This window comes from Prionailurus bengalensis, chromosome A2 (assembly GCF_016509475.1).
Source record: "Prionailurus bengalensis isolate Pbe53 chromosome A2, Fcat_Pben_1.1_paternal_pri, whole genome shotgun sequence".
Classification (NCBI taxonomy): Eukaryota; Metazoa; Chordata; class Mammalia; order Carnivora; family Felidae; genus Prionailurus; species Prionailurus bengalensis.
In genome coordinates, this window is record NC_057348.1 from 132496943 (window position 1) to 132511349 (window position 14407).

The following is a 14407-nucleotide window of genomic DNA, read 5'->3' on the forward strand; positions in this document are numbered from 1 at the left end:
CAGAAAACTTGCTTGGAGCCAGACTGTAGCAGCCCTCTCTCTGTCTTTTCATAATTGATCAGGGGATGACTGCCTTCCCCGAGGGTTAAGACGTGGCAACTTTTTCTGTTTGCTCAGCATCTCAATGCAGTAGTTCAAACATTGTTCACACCAGCTGGCAGTGTAATGCCATATGCACATCTTGTCAAAGCAACTGTTGTCATGGATACTAGAAACTCTCTTAAAAACCAGATCATTGATTCCAATCAAAATTGTACTTTTTATCAGCTTAGAATCTCAATTATGATAGTAGAATATTGATCTAAGATATTCTCCCATCATGAAAAATTTACCTTGTATTCTAAAACAATGAAGAACAGAGTAGGGCAATGATTTATTTTAGTTTTATGTGTTGAGAAATTTCATCATTAGTGTTCATTAAACTCAGTTGTTGAGAGAAAAAATGAGTTTGCAAAGTAGAGGCTCTTAAGTTTTTTTTCCCCTTAATTTATACTGCTACCCTAAAAGCATCTCAATATGTATTTTTTCATGACATTTGTTTTTATATAAGTTTATATAGTGTACTCACCAAACTGCCCCTCCTCCTGTAAATGAAATGCTTAATTTCTTATGTTAAGTTTTGTTTTCCTGAATGGGGAAAAAAAACATAAAAATAAATGAAAACATCTTCTATTTTGATTGGTATTCTGTCACACATAGAAACAAACCTGATTGGTTGAGTGGTAATTTCTTTGTTCTCTGATTTTGCTAAGAATGCAAATGAAAACCACTCAATTTTATTTGGCATTAAAACTGCACTTTATTTTGTCAAAGGAGAGGTTTCCCCTTGAATTGTAAGTACAAAAAAAGTGTTTTTAATCTTTGGTGAAAATCCTTATTAATTCACTTTCAAGATAATCTGATGTTGATTTGTCAAATTTAATTACAGCTTCCGGTAACACTTGAAGTCTACTGCTTTTGCTTCAAAATTGTAATATGAAAATGCAAATTGAATGATAATTTAAAAGGGAGTGGGCATTTTAGTTGAACACTCGAAGACAAGTTCCTTGTGGAAATGAGGTTATTGATGCAGTTTATGATTTTTTCCTCTTTAAGCACTTTAAACAAATTAACTTTATTTCCTGCAGGATTCCATGTATCTCCATGACTTTAAGTAAAGTTGTGTATGTGTTATATGTGGAGTTTTTGTTTCACATTAGAAGATATTTAATAATTCTCTCTAGAAGGGAGGGTGGGAAAGGAGCTGTCATACATTGAAGCCTTTTACTATTAAGCAAGGAATAGCCAATTATTGATAATCAATTTACCATTCAACAAAGTATTTAGATATTGCTCCCTTTTTTACTTTTAGGCTCTCCAAGCAGCTAGACAACTTCTCTTACAGCAGCAAACAAGTGGATTGAAATCTCCTAAGAGCAGTGATAAACAGAGACCACTGCAGGTTAGTAAAGCATTCTTGTCCTTGAGATCTTATTTTAAAAGATGTTCGTAATGATAACAAATGTGCAGACCCAGTTGTATACATTCAAGAAAATTATTACATTTGCATGTGTTGGTAATTTTAATTCAAAAAGAGAGCCCATTTTACTTTTTGGAAAGAGAAAAATATTTTCTATTTCCATAGATTTCAAAAGTGTACGAGGCCACTTACTGCAAAAATTGTATAGAAACCGCATTTGGTATACGTAGGCATAAGAAGTTTTGTATAAAACTCCCTTGTGGGATTTTAACAGAATTTTATTCACAAGTTAAAATAAAATGTGAAATTTCTTCTCCAAAAGCAAAGCCATAGTAAGATGGTGTGGAAAGAGACAAAGCAGTCTTAGACAACCTCCGCAGTTGTATCCAAGTGACAAATGCAGAAAACCTCCAAGGTTGCCAGAAAAACTGTTTGAGTTTGCCAAGGAGTTATTGCTGTTGCTACAGTTATAAAAACACATTCTGGAGTTTGTTGTCCTTATTCACTATGTTTGTCCTGTGCAACTGATAGTATATGTATGTCCTTTAAAGTAACTTTTTCTTATGTAATATAACCACTGTTTCATATAGTCTTACCCAGGGTATATAGGCCATTGTTTGGGGAGAAGAAGCATTTTTAGGGTGTTTTTTTTAATGTTTGGAAGGTAGAATCTGGAGTTACATAAAACATCTTTCAAAATGTTTATCAGCTCTGTTGAAAGATAAGCAATGGTTTTTCCTGAATCCTGTGTTATATGTAAGCCTAATAAGGTAAGCTTAGTTTAAAAAAAAAAAAAAGTAAGCATCCTTCTTGTTCCTTTATTTTAACAAAACAATCTTGGGTTTTTTTTGTTTTTTTTTTTTTTAATGGCCTAGCTGTCTATTTTCATTTTCAGGTGTATTCCCAGATGCTAGTAATTAAATCTTACATGATGGCCTTCTGAATGACAGAGAATTACAGGCTACTTATCTACACAATCCAGAAACTACTTATTCCCTAAAAACTGGATTAAATTTTTGGTCCCTAAACAAATTTGAGATCAGAATATATGTTGTTGGGAACCAGCCCTTTTGTGGGAGGTGGGTGGGAAGAAGGAGGACTTGTGGAGAGGGGTTGTGTTCCAACCGTGTAAAGTTCAAATGTCTGCCATGATTGCAAAAGTTGTAGTGAATCAGCCTGAGTTTAAGATTCATTTTAACTTTAAAAAAAAAAATAAATGTCACATTCTTTTGTTTAAACTAATCAGTAATTTTAGGGTGACACACTTTCCTCACCATCATCTCTCCCCAAGTAAATGACAGTGATTGGAGTATTTCCATCAAATTCTCTTAGTCAAAGGGAGCCTCTCCATACATTTACATGACAGAGAAAAATCTGCATAGAAGTCACATAAGATAGCAAATGAAATATTTTCCTCACTGTAGGTTCAGAATGGGAATTTTGCACTGTTGTTGGCATAGCAAGGGAGGTTTAGTTGCTGGCAGCATAAGCCAAAGATAGGAGTTTATTGTTTCGACTTTGGGAAAAGCACTACATATTGTCCTAATTCTATTTTAACATGCCCCTTGATAAAAAAGACAAAGTAGTTGTTCCTTCCTCCCCAAAGCTAAGTCCAGTAGAAGCTTCTTTATTGCTGGTTACCAGGGTATCTTTGGAAAGAACGGTTGGGCTTTAGTTTGTCTTTCTTTTTTTGTTGTATTGGAAGGCAAGATTTGATACTTTGTTTAACTAAAATATACATAATTTTTCTTGGAAAGCACACACGTATAATGTAGGAATATTAATGACTCTAAAATAAGAAATTGTTGCTCATGTACCAAATGTTATATAAATAAAATTTCAGGCGGAAGTCCTCAATTTTGTTATTTTATTGCGAAAGGATGATTGAAAGTAATTTAAATATCTTTTAACAATTTCAAGTGCTAACCATTACCACAGACTTTTCTTGTGTCACTTATATTTAGTGTTTTATGATGCATATTAATATATCTCCTTTGTATAAATTATAAAACTATAGCATTTTATTATTATTTTGTATTTTAATCAGGTCTAATGCCAAAATGTCATAGGAATGAAAAGTTGGTTTTTATGAATGAGAATTTAGAAGTAATGAATGAAGACTTACCTGTTCACCAAATTATACACTGTGATTAATATAATGTGAGCCTAAAGTTTTAGTATCTCACAGAATTTGATAAGTTTAGCAATTGTAAACATACTGGGATTGTGTTACAAACCTAGCAGCATCTTCCTAGTTTGCATCTGTTGTCAAATGAGGATATTAGGTGATGCTTATCCTTGCATCTGCAAGTGCTTTTTAATGTGAGTTGCACTATTAGCCACTTATGTGAAAGGGTTGCATATTTTTGTTAAAATTTTTAACTATAAAATATGAAATTAACACTTTAAAACTTTGACGATTTTTTTTCAGTCTAGTTCTTTTTCTACTTAACAAAGAGTTCAGCCAATCTTTCAGAATAGAATTGGTGTAGATTATCTCTTAAAATGAATAAAGATAATTGAACGTGTTTCAAAACCTGCACTTATAAAGGCTAGGTATTTGGTGCTGATAATAGATCATGTTGGTTTGTGCTTTATCATACATAACACATTTTTAGAGGACCAAAAGAAAGGACGCGTTTTTCATTTTCAAATATAGTTTTGATGGAGAATTATTTTATAAGGTTTGAAAAAAAAATACAGAGAGATAAAAAAATCTGTTTTGATGGCTCAAGTCACAAGAACAATATTAGGTCTTGTTATACTCAACTGATTTCTTTGAAATGTTGAAAAGTAGTAGCCAGATTTGAAGTGTGACATGGTAGAGAGTCTATTTCCAACAGACTAGTATTTATCTGCTATTACTTTTTCATTTACATTTTTTTCAGGGTTTTGTGCTACAGATGACTTAGATATTAGCCTATCTAATACAAAATGGAAAGAAAAAAATCACATCTGACAAGCTCGAGTACCGATTGTAGTAATAATTTCACTCTTCATGTATAGATATCTGAATATATGTATTTGAAACATATTTACATTTTCTATTCATTCCATAAAACACCAATTGAATAGGGCCAGTCAGTAGGTACATTGATTAATGACATATTGATGAATAGTATATAAAGACTGTGATGTAAATGGGAGCTGATATTAACCTAGACATTACCAGATGTTTCTTCTTTACATGCTTACTGTATACCCCAGAAAACACACTATAATGGCTAAAGACAGCCTCTTGTCTTGATTTCTGATATTTATTTATATCTACTCCTAGAACTTCCTAGGCTTGGTTTACCCATAGTGGATCATAAAAAGAAAAGTTAGCCAAAGAGAATAAGTAATGCTTTCAATCTTATAAAACTAATTTCCACATTAAAAAGAGTAAATTTCTTTTACTGTTTTTAAACACACGCACACACACACACACACACACACACACATTTGCATATGCACACATGCACACTTCCATAATCTGTAAATTTTAAATTTTTTGTAAAATACATTATCAGTTTTCTAGCCTATGACAAATCTACTTAATTTAGTTTAGGTATGAAAATTGGTCGCATTATTGTTCTTGTTACATTTACAGCCATGAGACAGACTTGTGGTTCTTCAACAGCTGTGCAGAGCAGAGACGTAAATTTAAGGTAAATGACATTGCTTTGCTATCTTAGATGAATATTAGTATATAGTATTGTAATCACTTCCTTCATTGTAGGTTAATATCTAATATAAGGTTCTCTTTTCCAATAGGTAATTAAAATATATATTTTTTAAATAATTGTATTAAATAGTTCAAGAACAGAAGAATAAAAAGCAAAAGTGAATTACACTTAAGGGTCTTATTCTGACTCTGCCACAAACCAGTTAAATAAGTTAAGGAAGCCACTCATCTTTTTAAAATAGAGACATTGGGCTTAACTGATGGACAAAATATTACAATATGTGCTTTAAGATTTATTTTTTTAATCAAGTTATAGGCATCTTAATTTTTCAGGAATAGCTGTATCTTGTTGGGTATTAGTTTATGAGTTAAGATTTTATTTGTTTGTTTGTTTTCAGTTACAAAGCACTTGTTTACTAACATGCCATAGCCAAAAATAATGTTTTGGAATCAACGTACTAAATCCTGTGTGCGTGGAAACCATTGTGCAAGTATCATTTTGTACAATATCTGAAGAAACTTTGTTCTTTTTAATGCCTTGAAGTAGTTTTATAAATTGACTTTAGAAGAAACAAAAGCTGCACAAAGAATGATTTTACCTATGTATTTTATTTAATAATCTACAGTAAAATATGTTGTGATATAATACAATTTAGCAAATTTCTACCTTTTTTACTTCTTCAACTTGAAATGTTAAAATTAACATCAGCAGACAAAACAAGAAATTCTGCAGTAAACTACTCAGCATTTGTAAAATTTCATATTCTCGGAATAAACCAAGAATAAAGTATGAAATATAAATAATGAAATATATATTCTAGAAGAAAATAATAACTGTAGGATATGGAATTAGACACTGATAAATAATTTAGGTTTTAGGAAATTATAAATGTTCATGCATGCAGTGGTAAAGAATAATGTTGAATATTTCCTTTTCAACCTAATTTCTGATTTCTAGTATGGAAGAATTAGAAGGAAACTAAAACATCTTGTTTCAAATACTGAAAGTAACAAAATCAAAAAATTTGCAGTATGGATTTGAGTAGAGCAATGCACTATGATGTAGAAAACAAGATATTTTTAAAGTTTTTTTGTTATTTTTTCTATGTATCAAAAAGATAAGCAGTAAGTCAAATACATTGTTTTTATTTCATAAATCATAAATTTTAAAAAGTTTAACTTAAAAACTATTCACAAGGACAGACTATGCCTGTGTGGTACTCATTTTCCCATTAAAGTACAGAGCATTTCTTAAAAGCCAGCATGAAATAAGCAGTTTTACAAGAATGTTATAGAATACAACCTTAAAATATGATGATGTTGCCACCCGTGGCCAGCTGCTCAAGGCTGACACCCTGTGGAGGAGGGTCTAGGATGTCCAGTCCATCATTGTTAAGTATGCTTCAATGGAAAACTTGTATCTCATCTAGTCATAGCATGTAGGAGAAAGAACATACGTTTTGAGTATGAAGCCTACTTTGTCCTTAATCAGGAAGATTTTGGGTAGGTAGAGTCCTTGGAGTCCATGTCATGGAGGCTGTTACCTCCTCTCTAAAAAAGGGACAAAGGACACCTATCTTGCAAGATTGTTGTGAAGACTAAAAAGAATACTGTGTGAAGTAACTAGCGTAAATTCTTGCACTTATAATGAGTTAATAAATACTGTTATGATCAGCTCCAGAAATTTTATATTTAATCCAAGGTTATGATAAATATTCTATAATATGGTTTCAATTGTTTGTCCATAATTTTCACTATTCACTACATATGCCTAATTTATAAGAAAGCAGCACTGAGTATTTTAGGTACTACTAAAGTATCTCCCCTTTCTATATGCCCCCACAACATACATATTTCACAGTTGCCACACGCAAAATTACTTTTTATTAATTTTTTTAACATTTATTTATTTTTGAGAGACAAGAGAGAGACGGAGCATGAGTGGGGGAGGGGCAGAGAGAGAGGGAGACACAGAATCCAAGGCAGGCTCCAGGCTCTGAGCTGTCAGCACAGAGCCCGATGAGGGGCTCAAACTCATGGACCGAGATCATGACCTGAGCTGAAGTCAGATGCTTAACCTACTGAGCCACCCAGGTGTCACCCAGCCACCCACGTGCCCCTCATAAAATTACTTTTTAACGTTTGCCTTTCCTACAAGGCTGTGAGCTCTATAACAGCAGGGACCATGAATTTCCTGCTCATCTCCAGTGCCTCACAATGCCTGGTGAATAATAAAGCTCAGTAAATACTTGTATAGATGGTATGGAGCCTATAAGGAGTCTGTACTGTATTGTTTAGGTAGGAGGGGCTTTAAAGGCTTTTGATAAGCAGGTGATATGATCAAAGCAGTGCTTTGTGAATATCTCATCAACAGTGGAACATTTGGAGGATGTTTAGGGGGAGGGGAGTTGCGAGGGGTCTGGAATAAGGATAAACTTTAAAAAATTATTTAAATAGGCATATGATGAACTGATCCTTAGGCATGTGGAGTTTGAGCTGATGGCAAGAAAAGTAAGTTAAAGTAACAAACTTTTAGAAAATTAGAACTTGACAGAGAGATTATAGCCAGAGACAACTATTTGTGAAATAATCCAGAAATGATAGATGAATCCATGAAAGTGGAGATTTCTGACAAAGATGATTTACCAAGAGGAGCTCAGTAACATCCACATTTTTTAGAGCAAGAAGAAAAAGAAGCAGAAGGATAAAAAGAGGGAGAGAGAGGAAAAGAAGAACCAAATTAGCATTTATCAACGAAGGTCAAGGAAAGGAAGAGCTTTTAAAAGGTGGCTCTTGTCAACCATATCAAGCAATGTCCATGAAGATGAGCATTTTCGTACATACAATCTTGAGTTGCAACATTGGTGATTGTTGATCCCCTAGTTTCTTTGTCATTCACCAGTAACTCTTAGAATCTGCAGTACTAAAGTGATCAAATAATGAATCAGAAAAAAGAAAACTTACTTTTACAAGAATGTTAAATAGAAAATTGAGAGTTAGTAAATATACTTCTGTTTTCTCAAATTGCTCTGTCTCTGATTGTATAAGTAAATGAAGTAAATATATACTGCATATCTAATACTGAGTTCCCATAAGTTAATCTGGAAGAAAACTGCTTTCTAGGAGGTTAAATTTTCTCTTTTCCTACCAACCAAAGCACGTGTTCCATTGTGTAATCCATTAGGATTCAAAGAACATATTCCCTTGCCTTCTCTATCTTAACTAAAGTGAGGAAGAAAGAAATAGAACATTAATATTGTTAAGGGAGCTCTCCATAGGATTTAAGACTTAGGCTTTGAATTTTATCTTAAGATGTTTGGAGGTGTTATACAAGCCAAATTGAATGACAAAGTGAACAGTGTGAGTACATGATTAAAGACAAAAAGTGAAATTATTTTGAAATTCGCTTACATTTAAGATTCCTTGTGTTTCCTCAGTGGATTCTATTCATATATTTCGATCATCCTGCATTCTGTATTCCACTTAGTTTTCTTAAAATTTCCCCACTGTCTTCATCTTTTCTACTATATTGTTTCTTCCTTTATTGTCCTCTTCTTTTCTCTCATCATGTAGTCTTGTCCATTTCACTTAATCTCTGTCCCTTCAGTCCCATATTGAGAAAAGAGTAACTTTAAATGCCTGTAATTACTCAATTCTATCTTGAACCTAGAAGATATTCTAGCATATCATCTTACAAACAGGATAGAAAATCTATGCTCCTTTTTACAGTCCAGTATCCACTATTTAGTTCTTATCTTGCCCCAAGAGAAGTTTCCATTATGCAATTTTAAGTTGTAGTTGTAGTATGCAAGCAACTCAGTTCTTGATGATCTTTGACACTTGGATGGACCTGGAACCCTGGAGCCTTTCATTTACTGCTAGAAATCCTGTTACTGATGACAGACATTTACAGGTGGCTCTTTAAAAGTCACCGTCAGAATGGTTACATCATTCCTTAAAGCCTTTTGTTAGATTTTCCAGAAAACTCATTGAGAGGTGAATATTCAAACTTGAATTTCTTGGGATAGTTATATTAAATGGCCAGTTTTTAAAGGAGATCTTAGGTTGTGCTGATTATAATTCATTAAATAATGCTGAGTTTGGAAGCACAGCATTTGAAATGATCAAACAGAGGTATAATGAATTGTTCTTTCAAAAATATTTAAGCCACCCTACCTTAATATGAAAATCATATAAGCTCATTATAAGAATCTAACACGATTTTAAGTTAAATTATGGTTGGGCACTAAGTTACTTTTCCCAAAGGCACTTAATAAATATTAATAAATTGCTATAGCGTAGTAGATTTTTTTAGATGAAAATTATGTTCTCTGATTAGATGAGGAAGAAACCACTCATGAGAACTAATTATAGTAGACCCTTGACATTCACAAGGTATGCATCCTGAGATCTTCATGAACCCTCAAATTCAAGAAATTCCCAGTTCAAAACTATGGAGAGGTCTATGCAGGCTTCTTTCCAAATACTATTCTTATTCTGAATTAGGCTACCATTGTCATGTGCAAACTGAAACATAAGTGAATCGCTTCCAGCTTTCAATAAAAATTCTTTCTTGACTTCAAAATATCTTTTTTTTAAAGAAGAAAGAATTTTTTTTTAACATCACAGGTTTTCCTACATCGGTGAGAATAGGTAGAGAACAGCAAAATACATTCATAATAGAAGAATCATGGGGGTGGAGAAGTTAGTTTATGTATATGAGAAGTCAGCCATGTAAAGAATGGATCAGCCTCCCCCCAGCATGCTTGATTCATTTTCATGGCCTGACAAATTACAGAAGTGGAATGCCTGGAACTTTGGAACTTGGTGGTTTGAAAATTATCAGACCAATCCTCAATGTCTGTGAATTTTAAGAGCCCATTCTGCTAGATCTTATACTCTAGCATATATGAGGAAGAATCCAGAGTGAACAAACAAGTTCCCCCTACCTTACTTGCTGATATTTTAAGAATTGGGAAAGGCATTCAATATAAACGTTTTCTCCTCCTTCATTTTAAATCTCAATGACATTAATAAATTACCTGGAGTACTCTTTCAGAGTAGAAGTTGCCTGGAATATTTTTTAGGGGCATGTAAGAAGGCAGTGTCTTAGGAATGAAAAGACCTCTTAGAGGTTCAGTAGATGAGTAGAAGCTTTATTTTAATGGCCATGCGTTGTTAACTGGCCTAAGCATTCTGAGCTTCATATTTTATCCCTGAAATGAGAGTCTCTGCTTACATTCAGTTCACAGCTGAATCACATCCAGCTTACCTGGTGGTTATTTTTTTTTTAAGGCTTTGTTGTTTGATCATGCCAATTTTTATAGTTTTGCCATATAGACACAGAACATGCAGTACCTAGTAGTAAAGCATTTTTATAACACAAAATAGAAAATTCCTTTGCACAGTGTATACATTCTTACACTTCTAATGCTGACACTTGTGCTGCTGTAAAAGCTGCCACCTTGATATCCTCTGCTAGTGCTACTGCAAGTCCTCAAGTGACAAACCAAGGAACATACTGAGCACTGATGTGCTGACATGAGGAAAATCTGTTGTCTTACAGAAGAACTGTAGTAAATTCTTCAATAGAATATCTTTGGAAAAACAAACCAAAAAAAAACAAAAACAAAAACCCGCAAACAATAAAATCATTCTCTTCATATTCCACCTTCTTCCCATAGAACCAAGCATGTAACAGACATTTAAAACATACTAATTGGTGATTGAAATATGACTAAAGTTTTAGTTTCTCCAAAACTGGGGCATCATTGATACTTTTCTCTTTATTATAGAAGAATATATTTCCAATAACTGTCATCAGTCTCCTGTGCAGTCTTAGAGTTCGCTTAGGCCAGTGTTTCTCAAATCCAAGAAATACTTCAAAACATTTAAGAAATGGAGAATTGGGGATCCACCCAAGACCATTCAGTAAAAATTTGAGGGGATTGGATTTTGGAAAAATCAAAGTATTTTAGCCTCTCCAGAAGATTCTAATGCAGCTGGTCCACAGAGTTATATGCAGAAATCCCAAACTACTTTTCTGAAACAGTGGGACACTGTAATAAAAAGTACTGAATCTGGGGGCGCCTGGGTGGCTCAGTCGGTTAGACTTCTGACTTCAGCTCAGGTTATGATCTCACGGCTCGTGCATTCGAGCCCTGCATATTTATATATATATATATGTCTTTAAACCTGAGCTAATTCAAAAGGCCCCTGGCTAGGTGTCTTGAGAGGTCTCTCTCCACTTATCCATGGATAATGGATAATTTCCAAATAATCCAGGATCATTTCCAACAATATTGTCAGAATTTTACTTTCAATCAGTTCTCATCAGTACTCTCAATGAGTAAAATCTTCACTAATGAACTCATTCTCTTCTTATATCTTTGATCAAAACAATTTGTTTTCTAAAGTCCTCCAACATATGCACTATGTCCAGTTGGCCTCCCTTTCAGTGTTAGAACCTTAAGGAAAAGGCTCATTGTCTTCAAAGACAGCTGTCTGCTACAGTGGCCCTCGCATGCTGATCTCATTGTTCACCACACACTTTTTACGTGGTATGTGAGTGGCAGTTTCTCTAACATTGCTTCGTGTCTCCACAAAGCTGACCTTGCCCTTCTTTTCTCAATATGCATTTCTCCACCTTCATCTAGAAAACTTCTGGGTACCTTTTACATTCTCGTTATCAGCTACTCTGAAGTCTCTTATCTACTTTCTCCTGCCACACACATAATGTAGATTTAATTATTCATTTATATATATTACTTCTATGTCATATACCTACTTCTATTTTTATAGGTATCACACTGAATCAGAATTACTTGGAGGCTGGGACTCTCACATTTCCAGTGTCTGGCATATAGTGCATTTTGGGTAAATGTGTGGAGTCCATTCATCAGGGCTAGTTTATAATTGAGTTTCTCCTTTCTGCCATGTTCCAGATTTGTTTTTTTCACTTGCCCTCTGGTGCATGCCAACGTAGATAAAGTTGTTTTAAACTGAAATTATTTATCTCTCCCAACCCTTATCCAATGCTTTCATCAACTTTTCTGATTTGTGTTCTACCGTGTCCAGATATAAACCCTTCTGATCTAATTGGGTCATATTCCTCTGCTCTGATGTGAAAATTTCCCTTTTCTTCAACCTCTCACCATGGCACGAAAGGCTATACATCATCATATACCTGATACATCACAACCATGACCTAATCCTTACTGCTCACTGAACATGCTGTATATTTATTTATTCAGTCATTCATAGATATTTACAGGTTGTTTCTTATATACCAGGCACTTTCTGGGGTGACATGAACCATAAGAACTTTGATACCTATTTGCCTTGGTTTCTATTCCTCCCATCTGTTTGGAAGGTCATTCACACCTACCTACCCACTGCCTGCTACCTTAGTTGCCAGACTCCTACACACAATTTAAGGCCCTATTCCCTCAAGTCTTCTCTGACTCTTCAGAGAGAAATAATCCCTCACCCATGTGTATTTCGAGAACCCATATCGTATTTTTATTTTATCATCCCATATATGTTAGTTATAAAGATTCAGTTACATGATTAGATTAGTTGCATGAATCAGGTCACATTACCCACCCCCCTCTCACATTGCTAATTTATCTTGTCTTAGCTCTATTAGGCAGTCTGTTTATGACTAATACTTCAACCGATTCCTTTTCCTGTGTAGATAGCATGTAATATACTTATTTAACAATAACAATTCTTTCTCCTTTTTATCTTTTCTTAAATATTTTCTTTCCTGATTTTATCTTCTGGTTTATTAATTTTATAGACACATAATATTTTGCTTACAATAAGCTCTTTCCCCCTATTTATTCTGTTTTTCTTTTTTGAACAAGATATACTGCTTGATTATTCTGTACTAGCAATGTTCTAACCCTGCTAAATATCAATGATACTTTTCCTAAGGAACTGGAAGTAAGAAGTGTGCTTAGCAAAATTATACCAGAAATGTACAAGATTACAAATGAGATGTGAGGATTTTTCAAATATCATCAAAGAACTATACTTTCTGTATGATTTATTGGCATATAACTTTTATGCGTTGATCGTATCTATTGATTTAGCCATGTGAATTTCAAATATTTCCACTGAAATACTGCCTAATTTTCTATGGAATTTGTCAGCTGCTCTTTTTAAGAATATAGATTTATTTTTCTCATAAAGCATGAACTCCTTAGATATGCAGTCTATATTTGGCTGGTACAACTGCTCAAGGATAACATGAAAGACCAACATTTCTTTTAGCCTCCTGCTCTGCCCCTGTGTAGCCTTTGTCTTCATGGTCACAAGATGGCTGCCCCTTTTCCAGGCATGTTCCAGGCGGAAAGAAGGGGATGGCAAAATACAAATAAGCTTGTGCCAGCTGAATCAGAGCCCCTTTAATAACAAGTGTTCCAAGAAGCCTTACATAGTAGCTTGTTTCCTTCTCGTTGGCCTAAACAGTATCACACGAACACATTGCTTCAACTGAATCTGGGAAGCTGATTGATTACGTTTGACCAGGTACTTTGTTACGCTAAACCCAAACTTTTTTTTGTTGTTGTTAATTTTTTTTTTTCAACGTTTATTTATTTTTGGGACAGAGAGAGACAGAGCATGAACAGGGGAGGGGCAGAGAGAGAAGGAGACACAGAATCAGAAACAGGCTCCAGGCTCTGAACCATCAGCCCAGAGCCTGACGCAGGGCTCGAACTCACGGACCGTGAGATCGTGACCTGGCTGAAGTCGGACGCTTAACCGACTGCGCCACCCAGGCGCCCCTAAACCCAAACTTTTCATAGAGAAAAAAGGAACGATAGATTTTGCAGCAGGCACCTAACGGTGTCTGCCACTAACAGTTTACAATAGATGTTAGTGCCAACTCATTTGGCCCAAGGAATATGTGAAAAGAGATTTTATGACTTGAGATACTTCAGTGACAAGTTTTGTTGTTGTTGTTGTTGTTGTTTTTCTTCTGGGAAAATTTAGAAAGACACAAACCTATGTATTAAAGTGACTAAAGATGAGTGGGTTATATGACTTAATTCTAAGCTTTAATATTTTTAGTTATAACTAAAATGTTCTTACAGATCCAGTATATATTCAGTACTGAGTAAAGCACAATGCTAGATCAAGTAAGCAGAGGTGATGCCTCTCCTCCCAGAAGTTGCTGCTGATGCTCCACAGTGCTGGTTACGCACCCTGGTGCAACATGCATAGGCAGTGAAACAAATACTGAGAAGTTTAAATAAGTAAAGCATATGCATATA

General features: G+C 34.4%; 1 protein-coding gene across 1 annotated transcript in view; it reads left to right on the plus strand.

The window, feature by feature from the left end:
• The window catches only part of FOXP2 (forkhead box P2), a 569999-nt gene that overhangs the window by 411603 nt on the left and 143989 nt on the right, over positions 1 to 14407 (plus strand). Inside the window, exon 5 of the mRNA XM_043589308.1 lies at positions 1352 to 1441. Within this exon, the coding sequence (XP_043445243.1) occupies positions 1352 to 1441 (90 nt within the window). The remainder of the gene's footprint in view (positions 1 to 1351; positions 1442 to 14407) is intronic.